Below are 24,919 nucleotides of genomic sequence, written 5' to 3'. Positions count from 1 at the left end.
GGGTTGAGAGTGAGGCGCTCAACCAAATAAAGTGTGTCCCATACTTGAGGGTAGAACGCTAAAAGCTTTGCAGTTGGCCCGGCCCGGCGCTTAGGTTGCCTAATGAGCTGGACGGAGCTCGCCATTTGGACACCGCAACTGGCGGCTCAGCTCATAAGTAGGGGCGGTGTGCTTGACCAAATTTGGCGGGGAGATCTTGAACCGAATCGTAGCGGCACAACGCCAACAATAACAAACATATAGATATATACAGAAAAAAAAATCAAAATAAAAACAGAAAACAAACATCATCGAGAACGAGATTGAGTTGGGTTGAGCTCAAGATGGAGATGAAACAAAGAGCAGTGCGAGGAGGAGGTGCTCGGTGGCTTTAAATGAAGTGCGGACAGAACGCTTAGTCAGCAAGCTGTGCCGCCACTCAAGGCTAGCTCCAGTTTTCTGATTCGAGTTTCCGCATGCTGAAGAGACACTCACTTATACTCACACGTCGTGGACCCCAAGTGCTCGGACCGTCGACGCGGCTGTTGCTTCTGGTGATTGTTGTTGCCATCCGCTTGTGGCAACAGCACGCGGTCGGGGTAGAGCGGCTTGGGTGCCCACGAAGCAGCGGCCACATAGATGTCCGTTCGGGGTGTGGGCGGCGGCGAGGGCAGCGGATCCGGGGTTCCAGCCGCATAGCTGTAGTATCCATCCTCGGGCTCATCGACCACGGACAACCGATGCTTGGTCCTGGCCTGTCCGGAGTCATCGCTGTACAGATACTCGTGCATTGAGCGTGCGTACTTGCTGTTCTTCCTCCTCTGCTGGGCAGGTGTTAGCTGACTAGTTTGCTTGTTTCGGAGCAATTCGCATTCATCTGGAGAGGCCCTTATCCAGGAGCTGGCGGGCACGTACTGCCGTTGCTGGTGGGTCTGCACTAGTTTCGAGAAGTCCACATAGAGAGACTCATCAGTGGACGGTTTGCGCTGGAACTCATCATCGTCGTCACAGCGAACACGATGGACTTTTTCATCCATATCTCCAACATCATCTTCATCATGAGGCGTTGTGGGCGCACCCACGGAACTGTAGAAACTGTAGTTGCTGGACGACTGCGAGTAGGAGCGATTGCGTCCGTAAAACTCCTCCTCAAAGGGCAATCCCTGCGGGAACTTATTCGAGAAGGCCTTCTTAAGGCGCGGAGAGTCGTGCGAATCACTGGATCCCGTCGAGGAACCAGCTCCCTCTCCGTTGTGGGTGCACCCGTTGCTGCGCTGCTTAAGGCTCAGCTTGGGCGTGGCCGGCAGCTGGCGACGCTGGGCCAAAGGAGTGGCCTTTCCGGCTCCTCCTCCATTGGTGAGATCATTGGTAGCAGCCTGCCTCCGCGGTGGCAATGGTGGCTGCGGTGCCGGATAGTTCTTGGTGGAGCGCTGACCCACACGAGCTGGGCAGTTCTCCTTGGCTGCCATTCGTCCCGCCTGGTACGTGCGCTTCTGGCTGGTGGGGGTTCCCATCGGTTGCTGTGATGATACTGAGCCCGCTGGCTGATACTGTTTCCTGGCAGTGCTGGGCGTGGTCACCGGGCGGGCAGCCTGAGTGGGCGGTAATGGCGCCCTCGCCTTGCAATGGCGTGTGGGCGCTGCAGTGGAGCAGGTGCTCTCGATGCGACGGATCAGCTTGGGCGTCAGTGGCTTCACGCTGCCACCGCTCACCAGTCTCTGCTGCTGATAGTGGGGATGCTGTTCGGTCTGCAACTTGTGGCGGTTGCTGCTGCAGTAACTGCTCCGCCAGGGCTGCTGGCGTACAAAATTGCCACTCGTCACAACACCCTGCTGATGGATCGAGGAAGTCGACGAGGCTGTGGATGTGGAGGAGGAGCCAGCTGCCTGGTTGTTGTTTCTGCCCGGCATCGATTTCACCATCGATCTGTTGGCTCCGTTGCTGCTCAGGGGTTGGGCAGCTGCTGCTCCCATTTGGACACTGTTGCTCATGTTGCTGCTGGGGTTGTTGTTGCTGCTGCTACCGCTGGTGTTGTTGCCGTAGCCACAACTGCCGCGCGGCACTCGAAAGGAGCTGTATGGCCGAAAACCATTTCCATATTGTTGACCAACGACTGGCATTTTGTTAGCTTTTTATGATTTTTATTTCGTTGTTAAATAGACTCGCTCGTTGGTTAATTATTCGTAATTGCTGATGTTGCTGCGGGGCAATGCTGTTGTTTCCTTGTTGTTGCAAGTGGTCTCGTTTAGAATTGGCGTTGAAATTTAAACCGCTGAACGTTTACTTTAAACGCGTGCACTTGGAAGATCGCTTATCTTTAGCTTTATCGTTATCATTTGTATATAGCTGGCTGTTTGAATTTTGAGAATTTTATAGCATTAATTTCCAATGCTGTGCACACACTTGGCTGTCGCGAACGGACTACTACGTAAGCTGCGGCTACCAGTCAGCCAGATTTCATGGAACACCTTGGCCCAGCCTTTAGTTTCAATAATTTATCGAACACTTTTCTATTGTCTGCTGCTGCTGGCTGCTGTTGTTGCTTCTGCTCCTGATATGGCTGGTCGAAACGCGTGTAATTAACACGTTCTCGATGGCTTATGAGTGGGCTACCCCAACGGCAGTATCCATCGCCCAGAAAACCCCCTGCATTTGTGCGACTTCTTGCTGGCCGCATTTCGTTTTTGTTTTAGCCAGCCACTTTTGGCCTGTCAGCACGGCGAGGGCCACAATTGAATTAGCCACTAAAATAACCCTGAACCTTGACTGCGATTTAGCCTATGGCAAATCCAATTGGTCCCCAGCTACTAGCTACCAGTCAGGGGCTACCGGCCACTGGCAAGTTCATTGATAAGACCCCCAAATCCCAACCAGTTAAGGCTTTATGCAATTTGCTGAACGAGCCAAATACACGTTGTTCGTAGTTGGTAGAAAGTGTCTGCGCATGCGCCGAGCTCAAAGACCCGGCTGCGAACAGGTCCTCCGCCGACCAGTTTTCACAATTTTTACTTTTTTTAACCTGATTCGCAAAAGGAAACGCAAGTCTTGGGCCCCCGATCGGCCAAACAGTCAAACAGCCAAACAGCCAAGCGGGTCAACAGCAGGCAGCAGCCGACGAACGGCAACTGGTTGTGACGCTATGAGTAATGGAATCGGAAATAAATGCGAAATCCCTTGCCCAATAAAAGCACTATCGGCACGTCCGGTTCCTCCAAGTCATCCGTTCAGTTCGGTGCAACCCGTCTTTGATAAGTCGTAGGCGTCATCGTCGCAGTCGTAGTCGTAGTTATCTTATCTTGGCTTAGTTAACGCGTGTTGGCTAAAGTTTGTTCCCACTGGCCACTGATTTTCTTCTGTCCTCTAAAGCTCTGTATGCACAGCATTGAAACTTCTTGGAATAATTGAGGGGGTGTTTTCGAGCTGATTTGAAATTCCGTAGGCGCGCGAGTTATTATTTTTTGCCAGGATGCATAAACAATTCGCGAAAATCACACGGGGAGCTTCAGTGCTTCAGAAGCACACACTGCATTTTGTTAAAAATTATAAACAATATAGAGCTGCTTATACATTTCTCTCAAAAAACACTTGGTGGCGGTTGCACGGCGGCGACGGCGACGAGCGAAGAAGCCAGCACCTCCATTCGCTTTCGAGTTGTCGTTGCGACTGAGCAGCCGAGCGACAAGTTGGTAGCGAACAAGTGTCGGTTGTACCGCCGCTGCCTCCGGCGCTGCCGCCTCTACCGCTCGACTTCGCTGCTCGCATTTCCAGTTTACCAGCTTACAGACAGACGATCGAGACGCAGTCGAGGCAGCGGCGAATTCGCCGCACCATGCGTGCACCCAATTGATGGCTTGTAATTTAAATAAAAAATGATTGAAATCGAAAATGATCGACAATAAAACAAGAGCATGGCGGAAACGCGGGCAATACACATTTGAGAATAGTACTCCTTATCGATGCGTTTGATTTTCATATTTGGGCTGCGTTTTTCGGCCACTTCCGCGTTGCAAGATGTCACCAACATTTGAGTAATGAGCCGGGACAGGTCGATTAATCTGCCGCTGCTGTGGTTCATGAACACTTAGCCAGCGTGTTTTATGGCAAATGCAAAAGGTTAATAAACAATGACAGCAACGGCAGCACCCTGGCGGGCATGAAAACGTCACTTTATCGACAAAGAAAGCGGTCGCTGCTAGTGGCGTATAAATTGCGAAATGCGACTCTGATTAAGCCAACTCCCCAAGATGCTCTTGCTGCAACTACCTAAAAAGGCCACGCCAAGTGTATTAAACAATAATAAATGCGACAACGTCGCGCCTCAAGTTATCCGTTGTTTTGAGTAATATGCAAATACGCTTTAAATACGCAGGCGCATAAATTAAGGCGAGGAAATGCAGCGGACAACGCGCCAGGATCCGCCAGATCTGGTGGAGACCCAACGCCCACGTTCACCGGCCTCCCGAAGGGGGTCAGCACAAAGAAATCGCTGAGTCCGCATTAATTTACAGTAAGCCGACTGAAGAGGATGACTCTTAGCTGGCAGGAACCAGCGCAGATTTTACTTGCCATATATGGCCAAATGTTAATTTGTCTCTCTGGCTGCTCCTGCTGCCCGAGCGGCACTTCTTTATGGAGCCATGCGCCATTAAAGACACGACCGTTTACAAGCCATTCAAAGAAAGCGAGTCCCAAGGAGCGCGGAGCGTTGCGTGGGCAGGACACTTTGGTTGCCACATCTCCGACAGCTGCGGGAAATACCCGTGGTGCAGTAGGCAGAGCCAGTTTACGTGGACGAGACTGAGCCGAGACTTTTCGAAAGGTTTCACACCAGGGAAGTTTGTTTATTCAGTCGATGTTGTGGAGGCAGATGTTAAGTCTTGCCACTCCGTCTTTTTAACTTTCAGGCAAGTCACACTCCTAAATGCAAGAAAAGTGCGAAATAGGTAAGTAAATTCAGAGCTAACAATCTTAAGGTTTCATCTTGTCCAAGGCCGCTTTTATGTTTTTCGGTTGCATAAAATTAAAAATTAGAAACGGTACCGTTAGTTAAACGGTTATTGCAGCCAAATCTGAGGTATCGGGATATACCCATTCAAAAACATTACGATCTATACTCTGTTATGGAATCGACTCGATCAATTTCGCAATAAAGAACAATTTGTATTCCTTTTCGAATGCTGTCACAAAGGCAGAGCAAATCTCTTGACAGCTTAAAATATTTTCGGTGCGTTGGGAATGTCGCAATCGATTTTTGTAACCAGACAGGGTTTTTTCGTTTCGTCTGATGAATATTTGACCACAATAACGCTTTGGAATTCAAAAGCAGTTATTATACAGGGACTGATTCCTTTATAATTCCTTTTATAAGATACGCCTTGTAGAGTTTACCCGAAGGGTATGTGATTCCACAGCGATGTCAACTTCGCTTGAATCTATTTTAGACCCTCTGATAGAATAGGTTTTGCCAAGTGACAAATCATGCGAGTTACTTACGTGGGTTCCTTGGATATCTGGGCCTTCTTGGCATCGAGCTCGTGTCGCCTTCGCTTGGCCGCCGATCTTGTGTGATGTGTGTTGGTGATGCGCGGCCTGCAGTGAAATAATGGAGACCATGAGTACAATGGGTAGCTGAGTAGTTCCTCACATAGCTCGCAGAGAATCCCGAGAATATGGGAAAATCTGAGAATGCAAACATGATGGTGAACTTACGGCGATGGGGCCTCAGCTAGGGGTGGCGAATGATCGGCAGTATCGTGTCGTCGGCGCTTGTCTCGTGTGCCTGCCGAGGAGCGATCCCTTGAGTGGTGGAGTCTCCGTGTTCTGGGCATCTGAAAACGTAGTATACACACATTGTCAGTGGGTCTGTGGTACCTATAGGACACCTATCAGATTTATCTATAGGCTATATACTACTGCCTATATGCGCATATATGCATGCACATATGTACTTATGAACCGTAAGTCAACGGGTGGTGTGAGCACTGGGAACAGCCCCGTATCACCCACCACCCCTTTCAGCTGTTCCCACCAAAGAGGTGAGTACAGTACGGAATACAGCTGGCACGCACACGCACACATTCACACCCACATACACACACTCGCACACGCGGGCGCTCAAGCAAATTGCAATATTGTGCCTCTGTGTGGGTGCATTGGAAAAACGGACTACAAATAAAAGCAACGAAAAAGTCCAAAAACTTTCGCATTTTAATTAGCTAACCATTAGCGCATCTACCTTGCAATTTGCTGCTGATATTTTTCACGAGCGCGAAAATTGATTTTTGTTGTATGCGCTCCGCTGGCTTTGCTTTGCTACTGTTGTTGTTGCTTGGCCGAAGCGTCGCTGTCGCTGCCGTTGTTGTTGCCTTTTGAGCAGCTGCTGCTGCCGCTATATCCACAATTGTTGTCCTGCAAATCCTGGCTTCTGCCTGTTGTTGAAAACGCTTTTTGGGCTTTTCACACACACCGAAAAATAGTGTGCGTTTACGTTGAAAATCGTGTTTTTTTCCTTCAATTCACGTCACTTGGTATTTTATTCACCACGTCTGGGAGACAGTGTTGTGCACGCCAACTAAACAGTGTTGAAAAACGCTGACGAAAAAGAGCTGCCGAGCGCGCAACAACAGTACCAAACAAAACACTTTGGGGGAAAAACTAAAACAGCGCAATAATAATGACCTACAACCAATAAAAAAGAATACAATTCCACAAAACTTTGCTTCTGGGAGCAAAAACTGGAAAGTAACTGTTCTGCTCTAATATAAATCGTGTGTTAAGAATATGAGCGTGTGCGGCGTGCTGCGTAGTCAGCTGTGCACCCGCACGCTCGCGTCTGCGTCTGTATGGGTGCCACAAATCCCATGGACAGGTAGCAGTTTTGTTGGATATCTTGTTTTCCCTATTTTCGAGCTATCTGTTTTGTCGAGCATTTTCATATCTTGTTTGGGGCTTTGCAGCCGTCTTACCTCTTTCTTCGCGCGGCGCTGCGTAGTATTAGCTGGGGGCGTGGCGAGGGGCGGCGCTGGCAGAGCCAAAAACGGCGAACGCGGCAAATAGAGGCGCTGCCACAGGCCGCTCAAGAGTTGCGTTAGCGACTGCCAGGAGAAATTCGCTTTCGCTTGCTGCACGCTGCCGCTGGGCATGTGTTTGTCCTTCGGTGAGGGTAGTTGCATGGGTTTTGTCCTGTTGTTTATGCTTAAGTGCGAGTGTTTGCATGGGAATGTTCACCTTTTGGCGCCCTTTTTCGCTTCCGGCGCGCAGTACGCCTCTATCAGCTCGTTTGCGATGAAACTACCGCATTGCGGTGCTCGTTTGGCTGGGCTGCTCTTTTCAACAGCTCTTATCAGCAGCCTGCAGTGCAACAAATATAATTAATGCGCGGTTATTTGCAACGGATTAAATTGAATTGCACTTGGTTAGTGATGTGAGAAACATGTTATTGAGCGACTCTTATCGATGTTTTGTTGATATCGATGTTAGGCAATGCAACCTTTAAGGGTCGTCATAGCACAGTGTTAGTAAGAGTAAGCAGTAGTTAAAGTTGCCAGATAATGAAAATACAGGCGGGAAGTATTCAAATTCAAAACTAGCAACGGACGACTGATACAAAAGCGTTACAAAACAAATAAATCAACTTTTTAATTGTTGTAAATTTGCCTTTTTAAAATTAAAGAGTAATTGCGCGAGCACCAGCTGGCTACCTCATGTTCGGCACTGCGCCTGCGCTGCTTTGGCGCCCAATAAAAATACGGGTTCCGATTCATTCAATTGCATAACAATACGCGAGGAAAAATAACGGTATCGTTATCGTGTGCCCACGCTCAGTCAAATACTGACGTGCCTATCCCAACGGTCGTGTGCGCGGATTCACTTCCCCGAACTCTGCTTCCCGCGTTTTGTCGCTCTGGGAAAGAGTCAATCTAGCTGGGATATACTTTATTTTGTCCGAAAGAAGCCCACAGAAGCCGATGGAATGGCTTGAATACCGATAGACTATATAGTATGCCCCGCCCACGTAACATCTGCAAGCCGAATGGAGAAACTTGCTCATCGTAGCATCGGTCCAGGATTCTAGTCCCCGAAAAAACGTAATCCCTCTACATTTGCGAGTAGGATTCTGTACCAAAAACGTTTGCGCGTTCCATGGCAGAAGTAAGTATTTTTATTGATTTTTTCCCGAGCCCGGGAGCTGATATTTGTGGCCTAATCCGAGACTCGCGTGAGTCGCATGGAATATTCAATTACACACACACACTGAGGAGTACAAATGGCGCAGGCCTTTTTGGGTCACGAGGCTGCTGTGCGAGTGTGTGTGTGTTGACATTGTCCTGGTCTCGTTTTCATTTTCCTTTTCGCTTTCGCACGTGTTTTTTTTGGCAACACATACGTAACACATCGCATCTTGGCCAGCCGCATATAGACGATCCATAATTCATGACGTTTGCTTTCGCTTTCAGCTGGCCAGCTAGGGAACCGGAAACGGAAACGGCCACGCAACCGGAACCGGAACTGGAACAGTAATTATAACTGGAAGTGAGCCCGAAACCGTAACCGTTACCGTTACCGCTACCGATTTCGAAAACGATCGAAGGTATTAGCACGGCATGGACACCGCTGCCGCCGCCGCCGCTGCAGTCGCCGTTGACCTGAAACCCGATCAGCAGCTGCTGGGCAGCTCCACAAAGGCCCGGATTGGAGGAGGAAATACTGGATGCGACTGCCTGGGCAGCACCGTGGAGACCATGTCGCTGACTCCGCCACCCACGCCACCTACACGCGCCACTGATGGCCAAGTGGAAGCGTGTGGAGCTCCAGGCATCCCAAGTGCTCCCGCTGAGACCCTTTCCCTGAACGGAATGAAAGGCAAGGAGGCGCCGGAAACAGCAACCGCAATAGCATCCACTGAACCCACTCAGCCGGATATGCCCGCCACATCATCAACGTCTTCCGCCAAAGCTTCCATCACGCCAACGTCTGCCTTGCTGGGATCGGGATCAGCAACAAGTTCGCTAGTCCCTGCAGCGGAGCATCCACCAGCTGCAGCTTCATCGGGGCCTAGTAGCAGTGCCAGCAGCTCCAGCAGCAGCAGCAGCAGTTCCGGATCCGACGAGAATGTGGTCCAGCTGCTGCCCTGGCAGGACATGCCCACGTATCTTCAGTTCAATCCCTACGTACTCCGTGGTTACAGACCACTGCAGACCTTCAAGGGATGCCTCCTCAGCCTGTTCTACTGGCACAACGAGACCATCAACATACTGACACATGGTGAGTTCCGTTTGCCCTCAACCTTCCACCTCCGCCCCTTTCCCACCCACCTGTCACCACTGGCTTAATTATCGATCCGCCGCGTCTAACTGCTCGTAACAATCACGGTCAAAGCCAAGTGGAGGCACGTAAATAGATTAGGTCGGAATTTGTAATGAACCTTGACTGAGGTTGGCTTGGGCATGCATAAGAAAGTGGCCAACTAAAGATAGCATTCACCCCCAGCTGAACATGGATTTTGTTGATAACTTCCATTAGTGTAAGGTACAATTTTTACGTTCTATTTATTTCACAGATTTTAAAATTTGAATTTTTTGACCAAGTCAACAAAATTTCTTCGCGCTTACTCGAAACTATAATTTAAATACCCTCAATATTAGCAAATCTAAATAGGTTTGGTTGATCAAGTTGAGGAATGACATTTCGGGTCAATCTATCTAGTACAGTATGCATTTCTCACTAGGATTCATGGCGGATCCGGCTGGGCAGTTGAACTCCTTCGAGAACTCGTCGAAGTTAGATAAAGATCCAATAACGCGGAACTTTCCTGGCATGTGCTGGTCGGTTGACACCTGAAGTGCCTTCACACTGGGATGTGCATCGTTGCACCAGCTCTGAGCAAAGCTGATGAAGAACAGTTGTGTGGCGGTGTATCGCAGGTTGGGTAGGGTCTCCTTGGTCATATCCTGAGCCCCATTAGGAAGTGTCAGCTGGTTTTCGTACCATTGCCGGTAGGCGGTGTAGGCCAGTCGCATTCCGCCGTTGTCCGCAATGTTCTCCGACTGCGCGGTTGACTCCTTCAGCTGAATGCCGTCGTAGACATACCTGCCGTACTGCTTGGTGAAGCAGTCCCGTCGTTTCAGGAAGTTGCTGCTGGACTTCTCATCCCACCAATCCTTCGAGTTCCCCTTCTCGTCGAACTTCCGCCCGCTGTCGTCGAATCCGTGGATTAACTCGTGTCCAATTAGGGAGGCCAGGGTTCCGAACATAATCGCATTGGGGTAGACATCGGACCAAATGTAGAAGGGCTGTAGCAGGGCCACCGGAACCTTGATGGTGTTCTCTATCAGGATGTTGGCCGGGGTGTAACTGAGTTGGGAGCCCGCCTCAAACGGTTTGGCCGGCTTGTGGAGCATCTCCCGCATCTGTTTGGCCCCAAGTAGGCTTGTATATCGCACATTCTCCACGTAGTCGTCACTTTGCAGATTGAGTTCGGCAAACTCCTCGGTGAAGTTGTCATCTGAGTAGTTGTTGACCTCCAGCGTCATCGCCTGTAGCTTCGCCATAGCAAGGTTCCGTGTGGGTCGCTCGATCCAATTCAAGGCGGGACTGGAACGGAGTGTCTCGTTAAAGGTAGACTTCAATTGACGCCACATGTTGTCGATTTCTCTCGAGGATTTCTCGTTGTTGTAGCGACGATAGAACATGTTGTCCAGATTTTTGGCAAAGTACTTCTTGGTAAGGTCCACGCATGCCTGCTTCTGCTTCTCCTGCGAATCGGATGGCGTCTCCACAAACTCCCAGATCAGCCGAAAGAATATATAGTTGGCTACAATGCGCTTGGGCGTACGCTTAATGACTTCGACCAAGTTTTGCTGATAACGTTTGTTATATTCGTAAATCTGGTCGGAAATGAGCTCTCCCATGCTCACAAACAGCAATCGGTCGATATCCAAGGTGGGGGAGTACCTTCTCTGGATTTCGTCCACTGTGAGTAACTGGGTCAATTCACCCAGATCTAGTCCTTCGCTATCGTCCACTAGTCCTTGAGCCAAATCCACCTCAAAGTCAATCAGTTCCTTGGCCGTTTTTTTGGCCAAATCCATTTGCACGCCCAGGGAACGCTGCAAGATGCGCTGGATATTATTACGATATTTCTGACGATATACTGCTGTTGCATCATCGACGTACATGGAACGCGCCTCCAGCGGGAAGTCCTGCTGACCCAGGTATATTCGGTTCCGGGTATTGCTGGCCAAGTCCTTATTCACCTCAATGCCCATAACAGGAGTTATACCGTATCGGTAGGCCATGCGAGCAGTAGTATTCAGCCAGTCGAAGTCGTCCTCCTGCCAGGAGGATCCTTCGAGCAGCGGCATCGTTCCGAACTCAGCAATGAGCCCCTTAAGCTTTTCGCTGTACGTCGAGTTGAGCTCCTTGATCCGGAGGCAGGACTCGTAGAAATGCTTCACCTTAATGTCTTCCGGAGTGTCGTAGGTATCGTGGGGTGTGTTGAGCATCTTCAGGATCTTTCGGTTAAGTCCTTTGGTCAGAGTCTCGAATACTCCAGTGGTGACCACTTGCATGCTCAAAGCCGAGTTGATGCGCTTATAATTGCCACAGGAGAATGCGTAGAAATCGTTGCATGGATCCGCCTTCTGGTCCATAAAGCTCTCGATCTCAGCCGTCTTCGCCTGACGCAGTAGTTCCTTCATGTAGGGCGTGTCCTGTTTGAGATCTTCCTCGCTGGTAGGAGCAGCCGCGACCATCGCACTTAGGACGTGGCCAGCAATGCAAATACAGAGCAACTGCATCGCGTTGTGCTTCGTTTTAATTCCCATGATCGACTGTCGTGCCTCAGTTGATCTGATGAGTTCATCGCCATCCCCATTAAAGCCAAGCCGCTCCTCGGATCTCGGTAAACAAAAGGCGACCCTGGGGTTATCGGGTGCTCTCTGACACAGTGCTCAGCTCAAACACTGAGTTCCTATTGCTCACTGCTGATTGCAAACAGCTTGCTAATTTTTATCAAATCATTTTTTTCTCGGAAGCATTATCATTCACTATAGCTGTTACATTACAGCTGAACTTAACTTGTCTACAAACTTTTTCTGTAGATATGCTTTAGTTGTATAATACTAGCGAAAACCTTTCATTTTATAAAATTAGATTCGGATCTGTTATACTTTTCCTTATTGGCTGAATTTTTACTCAGAAAGAAGTCAATGATTTTTTAATATAACCTTCATTAAGCTGTTAAAGTAAATGTGCTTTTAGCAAAGACTCTTTATATTGTTCTACTCACGTGAATGATAGAATTGATGTCAAGGTAGTTGATTACTCTGCCATGACGTCCAGTTGATGTGTGTCTATTGTAAACCTCAAACAATATAAGCCTCAGCCGGCACGTTTCCGAATTGTGACGAAAGCAGAATCTCCACATTTCGCTAAAAACATTGTAAATAGGCATATTTAAATTTTATTTGTTCAACATCACTTTATGAATTAAGGTTGAGGTATAGGATAAGAAAATATGGGATTAGGTCGGATATTAACCATTACTAAAGTGCTCATCCCTTCCAAAACTTAGAAATCACAAAGTAAATAGTTAACAACGAATAAAATTGAAAAGTTGAACTGCTTAGTTTTTACTATTATATACTCTAGTAAAGTATGCATTTATCGATGGGATTCATGGCTGTTCCGGCGTGGCAGTTGAACTCCTTTGAGAACTCCTCGAAGTTAGATAAAGTTCCAATAACGCGGAACTTTCCTGGCATGTGCTTGTCCGTTGATACCTGAAAGGCCTTCACCTTGGGATGTACATCGTTGCACCAGCTCTGAGCAAAGCTGATGAAGAACAGTTGTTTGGCGGTGTATCGCATATTGGGCAGGGTCTCCTTGGTCATTTCCTGAGCCCCATTAGGAAGTGTCAGCTGGTTTTCGTACCATTGCCGGTAGGCGGTGTAGGCCAGTCGCATTCCGCCGTTGTCCGCAATGTTCTCCGACTGCGCGTTTGACTCCTTCAGCTGAATGCCATCGTAGACATACCTGCCGTACTGCTTGGTGAAGCATTCCCTCCGTTTCAGAAAGTTGCTGCTGGACTTCTCATCCCACCAATCCTTCGAGTTCCCCTTCTCGTCGAACTTCCGTCCGCTGTCGTCGAATCCGTGGATCAGCTCGTGTCCAATTAGGTAGGCTAAGGTTCCGAACACAATCGCATTGGGGTAGACATCGGACCAAATGTAGAAGGGTTGTAGGAGGGAAACCGGAACCTTGATAGTGTTCTCCACCAGGACGTTGCTTGGCGTATAGCTCATAAGTTCGCCCGCTTCCAGTGGTTTAGCCGGCTGGTGAAACAATTGGCGCATTTGTTTTGCTTGCATCATCTGAACCTGTCGCAAATTCTCCACGCAGTCCGTGCTTTGCAAATTGAGGTCCGCAAAGTCCTCGGTAAAGTTCTCCTTTGCGTAGTTGTTGACCTGCAGGGTCATAGCCTCCAGCTTAGCGATGGCAAGACTTCTAGTGGATGGCTCGATCCAATCTAGAGCCGGACTGGATAACAAGGTCTCCTTAAAGGCGGACTTCAATTGATGCCACATGTTGTCGATTTCTCTGGAGGATTTCTCGTTTTTGTAGCGGCGGTAGATCATGTTGTCCAGATTCTTGGCGAAGTACGTCTTGGTGAAGTCCACACAGGCCTCTGTCGGCTTTTCCTCCAGTCCACTTGGTTTTTTTATAAACTCCCAGATCAGGCTAATGAATAAATAGTTGGCTACAGTGCTCTTGGGCGTACGCTCGATCACCTCGACCAAATTTTGCTGATAACGCTTGTTGAATTCGTAGATCTTGTCGGAAATCTTCTCTCCCATGCTCACGAATATTAATTGGTCTGTGTCCAGGGTGGGGGCATATCTCTCACGCAATTCAGCGACAGTCAGAAGTTCCACCAGGTCCCTTAGGTCCAGGTGCTCGTTGTTGTCCACCAGTCCATGGGCCAAGTCCACCTCGAAGTCAATCATTTCCTTGGCCGCTTTTCTTGCCAATTCGACCTCAACACCTAAGTATCGCTTCAAAATGAGCTGCACATTACTCTGATAATTTTGGCGGTAGATGGCCGTTTCGTTGTCCATATACATGGACCGTGTCTTCAGTGGGAACTCCTGCTGGCCTATGTAGATAATGTTTTTTTGGTTATTGGCGAAGTCCGTGGCGACTCCAACGCCTATAATGGACGTTATTCCGTATCGGTGGGCCATGCGAGCAGTAGTATTCAGCCAGTCGAAGTCGTCCTCCTGCCAGGAGGATCCTTCGAGCAGCGGCATCGTTCCAAATTCAGCAATGAGCCCCTTAAGCTTTTCGCTGTACGTCGAGTTGAGCTCCTTGATCCGGAGACAGGACTCGTAGAAATGCTTCACCTGAATGTCCTCCGGAGTGTCGTAGGTATCGTGGGGTGTGTTGAGCATCTTTACGATCTTTCGGTTGAATCCATTGGTCAAAGTCTCGAATACTCCAGTACTCATTACCCGCATAGTCAAAGCCGAGTTGATGCGCTTGTAGTTGCCACAGGAGAAAGAGTAGAAATCCTTGCAAGGATCCGACTTCTGGTCCATAAAGCTCTCGATCTCAGCAGCTTTGGCTTGACGCAGTAGTTCCTTCATGTAGGGCGTGTCCTGGTTGAGCACATCCTCGCTTGTGGGGGCCGCTATAACCAGGGCACTGACAACGTGACCAACAATCCAAATGCAGAGCAATTTCATCGCCATGTGTCTCTTTTAAAATGAAATATTTGAATAAACCAAGTAGTTAATAAGCTGCCGAAAAAGGAATGGAGCGCTTAGGCTTATCGCTTTCTTTCTTATTATAACTTAGAGGTGGTAACCAAATCTTCGGTTCTTAGCATACATTTTAAAATGAGAATACCTCGTCGAAGTTCATGCCAAAACGGGAAACCCGTTTAAATGCAATGCACTCTTCTATAGTATATAATCGTAATGCTATCGACTGTAATAATATGCAAACCAAAGCAATTAACGGCCAATACTAGTTACTGACGTCATTAAGTGCCCATAGCATTCCACCCAATTATTACACTATAACGTGAGCTGTATTCCAATCACGCACTCCCCTCTAACTTGGGACAGAAACATGGGACCCACGACCAAGCGGGTGATAAGGAAGAGCTGGGGCAGCGCTTCCACCCCGTGCTGCACTGAAAGAAACTTCAAGCCCATACATACAATAATATGTGGCATATAAACCAATAGGCAATATTTCTCAACCGGAAAATATATTCCAAATATCATATAATGGAATGGAATAATGCATATAACAGGACTGCGTTCAGATTTCTCTCAGTGCAGCTTAATCTCAATCTCAGTCGCAGAGAGTGGGTGCGGAAGTGCGTCTTGTCGAGCTGCCCGTTCAGTCGCTCTCGGAGTGTTCGCCATGGAGAACTTTCGTATCGCACATGCCCTGCTCCAGCTACTGCTGCTCCATCTGGTGGGAAGTGGTCGAGGTCACCTGCTAACTGGTCAGCCGGCCATTGACCTGCGCATCCAGGCGCGGGAGCAGCTGATCTCGCAGTCCAATGACAGCGCCTATGTCCAGCGACTGATGCGTCTGTCCAAGTCAGCCGAGATGCGGAGCTATATGCAGCAGGACGCGGATGCCTGCGACAACTTCTACGACTACAGCTGCGGAAATTGGCCCCAGATCAATCCGGCCAACGATGCCTATCCCCGCGAGACGAACTTCGTGCAGCTGCTGCTCAAGGCCTATAGCCACAAGCAGCAGCGACTGATGGAGCAGCCGGCGAACGAGGAAACGGATGAGGTGGCCGTTCTCCGACTGAAGGAGTTTTATGCCAGTTGCCTGCTCTTCCGACAGGCGGCGGAGGATCTCTACAGACGTCAGTTGCAGGAAATTGTGGCTGAATTCGGACGCATGCCCGTCCTAAGTCTCCCGGGTCAGGAGTGGCCAGCCGAGGAGTTTGATTGGCTGGACACGGTGGCGCGAATAAAGCGGCAGTACGGCTTTGACATCCTTTTGCTCTTTCAGCAGTCGGCGGATCACATATTCGTGGGACAGCCAAAGCAGATTCGTCCGGAGGCCAACAGAAAGGGCGTGGCAGAAGACATAGCCAATCACCTCGAACGTCACTTAGGTGTGGATCCCAAAGTGGCCGTAACAACGGCAAGGGAAATCACAGAGTTTGAGCAAAAGGTTGCCGCCATTATGGTGGATCGCCGAGTTGGAGTGATGTCCAAATTGTACACTCCAAGTGATGCGGACTACGTTGATGTCGCTAATCTCACCCAGTACGTGGAAACTGTCCTTGACCGGGAGTTGGAAGCCAACGAGTCCCTATACCAGCATGTGCCTGGTTATCTAATGAAATTAGATGAGCTGGTGACGGTGACACCACCTCACGTACTGGCTAACTACGTCTTCAATGAGCTTTTAAAGCACTTCTACTACGAGCGAGCGGAATCCGTTGTGGAGCAGTGCGTCAGCCGGGTCAGGGATCTCTTTGCCGAGCTCCTTGACCACATGTTGTTCAAGCAGTATGGAGATGAAGGTACCCTTAAGGAAATAGATGTAGTCTGGCAGCAGTTACAGCGCAGCTTTAGAGGTCTGTTACAAAACTCTTCAGCGAATTGGTTGGTTCCGGAGACGAGAGAACAACTACTAGAGCAGCTGAATACAACCAGTCTGGTGATCAATGGATATGCCGAAGTCAATTTCACGCAGCGATATGAGGAACTGCACCTGAAACCTAGGGATTATCTTCACAACCTGAGGACCATACTTAACCATCAAAGTTTGAGCGTCAAGGTGAAGGCTCAGACATCGGTCACCTATGATCCTGTGGGAAAGAGAGTCCTGCTACCAGTTGCTCTGCTCCAACCGAACTTCCTGTGGTCCCGCTACTATCCAAAAGCAGTGTGGTATGGCAGTCTGGGCACCTTGCTGGCTCAGCAGTTGGCACACAGCCTGGAAGATGCATCCAAGTGGGATGCCAAGTCCTTTGCTGAGTACTCCAAAAGGAAGTCCTGCTTCAAGGAGCAGTACGGAAGACTGCGGCTCAATGGTCAGTACTTGCCGGAGAGCGATCTGCAGGCGGAGAACATAGCCGACAATCTGGCCATTCAGGTGGCCTACCACGCCTACCGAAGGCTTCTGGCCGAGCTGGACCCATCCTTCTTGGGCTCCGAGTCCTTGCCACAACTCAACCTTGGCTCCCGAAGACTGTTCTTCCTCAGCTTTGCCCAGTTGTGGTGCAATGATGCCAATGAACAGTTCCGGGACAAGCAATCCCTGTTTCTTGGCACTCCCAATGCCCTCCGCGTGCTGGGAGCACTATCGAACTTTAGAGCCTTTGGACGGGACTTTAACTGCGGGAGCGCTAGCAGAATGACCTCTCCCCAGAAGTGTCAGCTCTTCTCCGTAATCCTGGATTAGTTAGGACATCATTTAAAGTACTGTAAACTAAATTCTACCCATAATAAAAACTAACACTGAAAAGTTGGGTCATTGAATGGTTACTTCTCGACAATTTAAAATACACATATTGTCAACAGCAATTATTAGAGCGTCTATATAGCCATGACCGTCTATATGTTTCTACGCACTCTCATTGATAAAGCTACTTTGTTTACATTTCTAGACACATTCAGCATTAAATTTATATATGCCAGAACTACATTTTTGCCAATTCAAAGATGCTATTATATTTGTTTGTTTATTTTTTATTCATTTGAGCTTACCAAGTTAAGCAACATTAAAGCAAACTTAGTTAAATAACAAATGAATCAATAGATGGCGCACTTGAACTCCGGATCCATTGGCGCAGATTGCGAGCAGTTGAAGACCCAGGGGAACTCCTGGAAATTGGACAGTGGTCCAATCACCCGGTACTTGCTGGGTGCATGCCTGTCCGATTGACTCACCCAGGGCTGGAACAGAAACTGGACGTCGTCACACAACAATTGTGCGTATCCCAAGAAGAAAAGCTGGCGACTGTTGAAGGGCAGACCCTCCATGGTTTCTCGCTGAAGCACCTCCTCGGATTGCTGACCCAGCCACAACTCGTAGGCGGCGTAGGCCAACTTAAGGCCTCCACTATCCGCTATGTTCTCCGACTGATCCTTGCTCTCCGGCAGCTTTTTTCCACCGTATTGGTACTCGTGATACTGGGCCTGGAAGCACTTGCGCCGTTCCTCAAACTCGTAGCGGGATTTCAAGTCCCACCAGGGCGCCAGGTTACCAGACGCATCGTACTGCCTTCCATCGTCGTCGAAGCCGTGTAGCATCTCGTGGGCGAGGAGGTAGCCCAGAGTGGCGTACTTTAATGCCTCCGGATACTGGTCACCCCAGAAATATCGGGGCTGCAGCAGGGCCACCGGGATCGTGATGTTGTTCTCCTGAATGTTGTAGGCGGGAGTAAACCCGAGTAGCTCTGTGGCATCTACGGAGTCTGCCGGCTGATTAATCCTTGCCACAAATCGGATGCCCTTGGCAATGAGCAGCTGCTGAACATTTGGAACGTAATTGAGGCGATCGATGGACACCTCTCCATACACATTCTCAAAGTTCTCCTCATCGTAGGAGTTGATGTTCAGCTGCATACGTTCTAGCTTTTCGATGGCCAACGTCCTGGTGGCATTGGATATCCAGTCCAGTTTGTCTCCCGAAAGCCGATGCCTGAAGATTCCTTTGATCTGATCCCAGATCTTGTGAACTTCCGACTCCACGACCGGGTTGCGATATCGCTTGTAAACTGCGTGCTCGGCGAGCTTTCCGAAGTACTTCTTAGTCGATTCGGTGCACCATTTAACCATGTCCTTGGGCTGGGCGTCCACCAGGAAGTCCTCGAGCAGCTTCCACAGAACGTAGTTTGCCTGTGTGGCCAGCGGTGTGCTCCGCATGGTCAGAAGTGCTTTGTCCAGGTACTCCTCATCATAGATGTACAACGACTTTGGTATGTTTTCCTCGCCGAGGATCAGGGCCAGGAATTCGGTGAAATTTAGATGGTCGCTGTACTTCTCTTGAAGATCGGCTACCGTATAGAGGGAGAGTGATTCCTGCAGAGTCGCTGCACCAGAGCCACCGGACGAGAAAGTTCTCTCCAACTCAGTGAGCTGCTCGGCCGTGTGTTTTGCAACGCTGGGACTCAGACCGAAGTATTGCTGCAGATCCATGGATGTGCGTACCTCCTCTATTAGATTCGTTAAGCGTGTGTTAATCGTCTTAAAATCTGGCTGACTTATGTACACGCGGTTCACCGATGTGTTCCGGATATCGTGCATGATCTCCAGGCCTAGGATGATCTGTTTTCCGTATTTGTGCTGTATCTGGGCCACTGTTCGCCACCAACTGAAGTCGGAGGAGTTCCACTGGGCCCCAACCATGGCCGGGAGTGCTCCGTACTCCCCGATGACGTTCTCCAGGGCCAGCTTGTAGTGCACATCATCGCGGTGGACCAGATTGCAGGACATGTAGAAACGCTGCATCTTCTTTTCCAGCTCGGATTGCAGGTCATTAGCGCGCAGCAGCCGCTGGAGGCGTCGATCGAATCCCTTGGATATTAATTGAAAGTTGTCGGTCATAACGTCGCCCAATAGCTGGGCGGGATTGTGACGATGCCAGTTTCCACAGGCATGGGTGTAGAAGTCGTCGCAGGGCGAGACCTCTGGCTTCATCATTGTCTTCATTTCGGCGACTTTCGCTTGCACGATGATTTTCTTCGCGTAATCCGAAGTCAAGTCGTCGGCAAAGGGATCACCCGCATCCGATGGCTTGGCCATAGCTGGAACTATGGCCACCAAAAGGCAGAGCCACAACAGCCGACTCGTCATCATCACGCGCCTAATTAAACTCAACTAATTTTCAATTGCTCCCGATCGGTGGCGGCCACCTTATCAGCGGGATTTGTTTATACAATGTCCAGGGTGCGCTGGGGTAGGTCAACATGTTATCTCCCAGCTCTTATACAATCTCAACTGCACTCTTATATAATTCGCGCTCCAAACAAATTCGCTTCGTACTAGTCAGGCTTATGTTGGAGTACTGACCAATCTGAAATAATCTATCTAAATATTACGCTCTACTACCTCCGACTATGCGCATTGTATGTAAATATAAATAGGTGACATCATATCTATCTTATAGTTGGATAGGTACCAAGCCCATACATTTAATGATTCTAAAAGTTCACCTTCGTTAATCTTACCATTTTAGCCATACCCATCTTCTACATCCTGGCCATCGTGCCCGGACTGATGCCCTGGGACAGTGGCTACAAGTTCCTGTCCTTCTGCCACGTCTTCGGATCGGTGGCTCCCTGGTGCGGCAGCTTCGTCTACCACCTGTTCATGAACATCGAGAAGGGCGAGAACGTCTACTACACGCTGCTCAAGTTGGACATGGTCGGGATCTGGGTGAGCCAAAGCTTTGGTGAGTACGAACGCGATGATAATGCTTGGGAAGCGGAACTATTTTATTCAGTACATATACAAGCGCGTAATCAGCTAGACAGGGGAAATCTCAATACATCAGGCACTTGTTTGGGGGATTCATCTTGGTCGAGTTAGTGCACTGGAATGCCTCGGCGAAGGCTGGACTGTTGATCATCATGGCGAATACCCTGGCCTCATACGGCGGATGGAAATTGTTTCGCCCGAAGTTCGCTCGTCTTTCTGGATAGATATCCGAGCACATGAACTGAGCTGCGCTGAGGAAGAAAAGCTGATCCGGCGACTGCGTCATGTGCGGCAGGGATTCCGTGTCCTCCATCTCTACGTGATCCAACCATTTCCAGTACGCCGACTGCGCAATGCGAATACCCACATTATCCGCTATACTCTCAGCTTGCGACTTCAATCTTCGCAATCGCAAGTTGCCGTACCGCATCCCACTAAACTGGTCCGCCAGGCAATTTTTGACCAGCTCAAACCCCACCTTGCTCTGGCTGCTCCAGTTGTCGTTGAGGTTTCCCCTGCTGTCGTAGAGCCGATTCAGATCATCGAAACCGTGGGCCATCTCGTGAGCCAGGGTGAAACCTAAAGTGCCGTACTTAAGGGCAGCCGGATAAACTTCGTCCCAGAGATAGCGGTGCTGCATATAGCTGACCGGTAGCACCACCAGATTTGTTTCCGTCTCGTAGATAGGAGTATCGGTTACACCGTGGTAGTAGTATACGCTTCTGGACTCCCGCAAAAGATCCGTTCGGAGAATTCTGGCCTTTACCTCCAGCAGGCGTTGGATATTGCCGTAATAATCGGCGGAACTGACTACCAGATCGCCGTACTGCTCCTCGAAGTTGACCGCCTGACCGCCGGCTATCTCGAAGGACATACCATTGAGTTTTTCTAGTAACTCCTCACGCGTCTGCTTCTCCAGCCATTCGATGTCCGGGGAACTGAGCATTTCCTGGAAGGAGGACTTTAGCTCCACCCACAGACTCCTCATCTCGTTGGCTATGTAGGGATTTTGCTGCTCTAATGAGTGGTACACCATATGGTCCACCACATCGGGAAATAGCTCGGTGATCCGCTCGTGACAGATTACTTTCTGTTGATCCTCATTCGCCGTGATCTCAAAGTCGGTTAACAGACTGGACAGCATAAAGTTGGCCACCACATGGTTGGGGGTGCTCAGCAGGATCTTCTTCACCTGGAAAAGGTAGCTAGGCACTGATTCGAAAACCGGAAGATTGTATTCTGTACCCAACCAGGAGGTCACAAAGCGAGTCACGTTAAGAATCGGTCCGTAAGCATCGCTCATGTTGGACAGCATGGTCAGATGGCGCATCAGTCGCGGATCACGATTCATTCTGTGGTCAAAAGCACTGCGCGATAGTTCCGATTCCAGTTCTATTATCTCCTCAGCAGTCTTTCCAGCTAGCTCCTCCGACAGACCCAGGAGGTTCCGCAGACGCATCTTCAGCGCATACTTCTTCCACAGACTGGCAAACTCATCGCTCTCAGCGAGATCGAGCCTTTGGCCCAACTGAAGGCGCTTAATCTGGGAGTTTAAGTGATCCGGAACCACATAGACACCCAGTAGAGTCAACTTTCCGTAGCGGCGGAGCAACTGAGCCATCATCTCAATGGCATCGAAGCCGACGTAGTCCCAGGACTTTCCCTCCACCGCCGGCATTCCACCAAACTCCCTTAGAATATTGAGCAGATGGGATCGCTGTTTCGTCCTCAAGGCCGCTGTGTCCAGGCAGGACTCGTAGAAATACTTCACGCGCACCTCCATCGGCCGATCTGTACTTATCCGGGGCTCGTTGAGCACCTGCCTCACCCGACGCAGATAGTTGGCAAACATAAGCTGCCGGATATTGGTGTCTTTCTGCGATGTTGCCGCATTTATTGTCGCATAATTCCCGCAGGCATAGCCATAGAAATCGTCGCAGGGACTCACAGAGGTGTCCATAAAGGAGCGCATCTCCGCCGACTTGGCGATGCGCATGATCTGCTGACCCAGGGGCGTCGTTAGCTCCTTGAAGACTCCACCCTGGATGGCCGATGAACCGACGGCCAAGGCGACAAAGATTAGGCAGGCGGAAGCTGGGAGGCGTTCCATCGCGATCGAGCTTTGTTTTTCGACTGGACCGCCTTATCGGCGGGCAGACTGTGTGTGCTAACAATCTCTTCCGCTCTCCGGTTTCTATTTCCAGGTGCCCTGCCCCTGGTCACAGCCACCACTCTGTGCTTCCCCCCCGTGCTCAAGTGGCTCATCATTGTTTCCTACTGCGTGCTCTCGCTGTGGGGCCTCTACAAGGTGAGTGTCACAGGCAGTTGATGCGAATCCTCTCTAATCGATCCGTAATCCCCGACAGGCTCTAACTGCCAGCTCACCCTGGCAGCGTCGCTTGTGCTTCGCCCTGCCCTTCGCCATGCGCTCGATCCTGACCTTCCTGCGCATCCGTGGAATGGTGGGCGGCAGTCACATGGCCCTTTCCCATGTCTACCTGCAGGTGCGTATGTCCCGGCTTTCCAATTGACTAACTGGTATTTTCTATAACTGTACGTTTTTGGCTGGCCTCTCTCGGTGCGCATAGGTTGAAGTTGTAAGTCACATTTTCATACATATGTACATTCGAGTAAATGGACAGAGCCGCTTAGCACTTTTCCTAGCGGACACAAAACACCAATCCGCTTTCGAATACCGCTCGCTAATTTGCCCATTAACCCTCTGTTCCAGGACGGCGTCTCCATACTGGGCGGTGCCATCGGAGCGATGCGAATCCCGGAGAAGTGGTTCCCCGGAGTGGTGGACTACTATCTGAACTCCCACAACATAATGCACGTGCTGGTCGTCGTGGCCGTTTACTCCATGCACAAGGTGGGTTAGATACTCCAGGGATGAAGGCTCCTGGTATTCATATTTATATATATTATATCATATTACCAAGGCTACCATCAAGGACTTCGAGTGGATGTCGACGCAGACTTGCCACACCGCCGCCAACGCCACGGAGCAGGCTCTAGGTCACGTGGAGCTATGACCCGCTTATTGGCTGCTGCCGCTGGTGCTGCTGCCCTTGCCGTGGATAATCCTGGCCAGGCGGCGGGCCCGGACGCACTTGATCCGCGCCCTGATCGCGCCCATCGCCTGGCGGAGGCGGCGAGCCCAAGTCCCCGCATGAGACCAGACGGAGATCCATCGATGCAGTGGGGCAAGGACGAACGCTACTTGAATATACCGTGTATAAGAGAGCGAAGATGATGTAGTAACAATATACATATGTATATCTAGGTGTAGGTATAGGCCATACATATATGAACTGTATGTGTGTATTTACATATAGTACTTACTTCGACTGTGGTATTAAGCATTAAGGTTATATTATTACTGGGACAAGACGAGACGAACGACAGGATGGCCGGATGAGAGGATGACAGGATGGCAGGATAGTTCGGAACCAAGTCTTCGGATTTTCACGCTAGTCTCTTGGGTATTCAGTTGCAATACGGCTGCGCAATGGATAGCGAGTAATTGATAATGATACATGAATAATAATTAATGAATAATTGTAACGATGATTTGAATGATGTTGATACACATGTACCTCATTGTGCTTACGACAACACATCTTATTTTCAAATACTCGTACGTACAACTTTGTACCTCGTCGAAAAATCTACAATAAGAACACCTATAAGCTAATCTCTTCCTAGTTGAACTTTTTAGATATGCAATTTGTTAATTTTGGCAAGCTAGCGAGCTAGTGGTAGTGTAAGCCTAGTTAAAGCTCCAATCTGTGCATAGTTGTGAACAAAACTCAACCGCTCATTTCTTGCTGATGAGTGCCAGTAGTTAGAAACCCGAATTCAAGTTGGACAAGTGTGAAAACCAATACAGTCAGTCTCCTGGCAAATCGCTACTGCAACGAATCGCATGAAAGCGTAGTAGTAGGAATACGAAATGGATTGGGTTTATATCATTTACGTCAATTGAGTGCGCAATATTAACCTCAAGTATTTATTGAGCTCCCCGAGTATTGAATATTATTAGAAACCGCAATATTTATTATGAGTACGTATACCCTAGGAGCTAAGCATTAGGGCGGGTATACATCCAACTTAACTATATACGATAGCAACCTTTCGAGCGTCGGTCTATTTTAATCCTAGCAATGCGAACAATTATGAGTAATGCGTTTTAGTAGTGTCAATAATTTACACCACCCACTCGAAGAAAGGCGAAAAAGAGAGCAAATCTAACAAGAGAAACGTAAGCTAACAAACGAATTCAAACAAACAAAGCAATAATTATAGGCAGACTCAATGCTTTAAGTTTAAAGTTGCTGCTAAACATAAGTGACAATTATACGAATAATGTAAAATGATTTTCTGAGAGGTTAATAAACATTAAAAGTGTATTTAATGAGCAAATGAAAAGTACTCGTAACGTTTTTTAATTTGAATATGGAAGTCCCCTT

At 49.2% G+C, this 24,919-nt stretch overlaps 7 protein-coding genes across 10 annotated transcripts in view; 2 read left to right on the top strand and 5 right to left on the bottom strand.

Annotated features, from left to right (window-relative positions):
* Positions 1-7,450, bottom strand: part of LOC6729974 (serine/threonine-protein kinase Doa) — a 34,615-nt gene extending 27,165 nt beyond the window's left edge. For 2 of the 3 annotated variants that reach the window (XM_016177727.3, XM_016177716.3), the window contains exons 1-2: positions 3,547-3,663; positions 475-2,329 (exon numbers count right to left, since the gene is read on the bottom strand). In XM_016177727.3, the coding sequence (XP_016036750.1) occupies positions 475-2,099 (1,625 nt within the window). In that variant the 5' untranslated portion in view covers positions 2,100-2,329; positions 3,547-3,663. Of the gene's footprint in view, positions 1-474; positions 2,330-3,546; positions 3,664-5,472; positions 5,569-5,688; positions 5,808-6,944 lie in introns of those variants that run through there. The other variant, XM_016177719.3, reaches the window with a different exon arrangement.
* A 326-nt stretch (positions 7,451-7,776) lies between these two features.
* On the top strand, positions 7,777-24,881 carry LOC6729972 (progestin and adipoQ receptor family member 4). Of its 2 annotated transcripts, XM_039294963.1 has the most exons (8): positions 7,778-8,130; positions 8,436-9,243; positions 20,206-20,421; positions 22,652-22,755; positions 22,814-22,951; positions 23,036-23,044; positions 23,179-23,319; positions 23,390-24,881. In XM_039294963.1, exons 2-8 carry the CDS (start codon positions 8,583-8,585, stop codon positions 23,480-23,482), a joined length of 1,362 nt encoding a protein of 453 aa, XP_039150897.1. In that variant the 5' UTR covers positions 7,778-8,130; positions 8,436-8,582; the 3' UTR covers positions 23,483-24,881. The 2 variants fall into 2 exon arrangements, with proteins under 2 accessions (XP_016036732.1, XP_039150897.1); XM_016174515.2 differs by lacking the exon at positions 23,036-23,044 and having other exon boundaries at positions 7,777-8,130.
* LOC6729971 (neprilysin-4) lies at positions 9,504-11,833 on the bottom strand. Its single transcript, XM_016177711.3, has one exon. It carries the CDS (start codon positions 11,802-11,804, stop codon positions 9,681-9,683), a length of 2,124 nt encoding a protein of 707 aa, XP_016036734.1. The 5' UTR covers positions 11,805-11,833; the 3' UTR covers positions 9,504-9,680.
* LOC6729970 (neprilysin-4) lies at positions 12,427-14,842 on the bottom strand. The gene has a single exon (XM_002105228.4). The coding sequence runs from the start codon at positions 14,727-14,729 to the stop codon at positions 12,627-12,629; it is 2,103 nt and encodes a 700-aa protein (XP_002105264.2). The 5' UTR covers positions 14,730-14,842; the 3' UTR covers positions 12,427-12,626.
* Positions 15,374-17,491, top strand: LOC6729969 (neprilysin-4). The gene has a single exon (XM_002105227.4). The coding sequence runs from the start codon at positions 15,412-15,414 to the stop codon at positions 17,425-17,427; it is 2,016 nt and encodes a 671-aa protein (XP_002105263.3). The 5' UTR covers positions 15,374-15,411; the 3' UTR covers positions 17,428-17,491.
* Positions 17,671-19,877, bottom strand: LOC6729968 (neprilysin-1). The gene has a single exon (XM_002105226.4). The coding sequence runs from the start codon at positions 19,824-19,826 to the stop codon at positions 17,778-17,780; it is 2,049 nt and encodes a 682-aa protein (XP_002105262.2). The 5' UTR covers positions 19,827-19,877; the 3' UTR covers positions 17,671-17,777.
* LOC27207011 (neprilysin-1) lies at positions 20,444-22,658 on the bottom strand. Its single transcript, XM_016182775.2, has one exon. The coding sequence runs from the start codon at positions 22,555-22,557 to the stop codon at positions 20,512-20,514; it is 2,046 nt and encodes a 681-aa protein (XP_016036733.1). The 5' UTR covers positions 22,558-22,658; the 3' UTR covers positions 20,444-20,511.
* Positions 24,882-24,919: the final 38 nt, after the last annotated feature.

This window comes from Drosophila simulans, chromosome 3R (assembly GCF_016746395.2).
Source record: "Drosophila simulans strain w501 chromosome 3R, Prin_Dsim_3.1, whole genome shotgun sequence".
Taxonomy (NCBI): Eukaryota; Metazoa; Arthropoda; class Insecta; order Diptera; family Drosophilidae; genus Drosophila; species Drosophila simulans.
The sequence above is the reverse complement of the archived record's forward strand: the minus strand, read 5'-3'. Positions and strand labels throughout refer to the sequence as shown.

Bases quoted from the DNA above. Each gene is read 5' to 3' on its own strand.
- LOC6729972 (XM_039294963.1), top strand. From the start codon at position 8,583: ATGGACACCGCTGCCGCCGCCGCCGCTGCAGTCGCCGTTGACCTGAAA. The intron at 20,422-22,651 runs GTGAGTACGAAC...TTCTATTTCCAG, and splicing joins CTGGGTGAGCCAAAGCTTTG to GTGCCCTGCCCCTGGTCACA. The intron at 22,756-22,813 runs GTGAGTGTCACA...AATCCCCGACAG, and splicing joins CGCTGTGGGGCCTCTACAAG to GCTCTAACTGCCAGCTCACC.
- LOC6729971 (XM_016177711.3), bottom strand. From the start codon at position 11,804: ATGGGAATTAAAACGAAGCACAACGCGATGCAGTTGCTCTGTATTTGC.
- LOC6729970 (XM_002105228.4), bottom strand. From the start codon at position 14,729: ATGGCGATGAAATTGCTCTGCATTTGGATTGTTGGTCACGTTGTCAGT.
- LOC6729969 (XM_002105227.4), top strand. From the start codon at position 15,412: ATGGAGAACTTTCGTATCGCACATGCCCTGCTCCAGCTACTGCTGCTC.
- LOC6729968 (XM_002105226.4), bottom strand. From the start codon at position 19,826: ATGATGACGAGTCGGCTGTTGTGGCTCTGCCTTTTGGTGGCCATAGTT.
- LOC27207011 (XM_016182775.2), bottom strand. From the start codon at position 22,557: ATGGAACGCCTCCCAGCTTCCGCCTGCCTAATCTTTGTCGCCTTGGCC.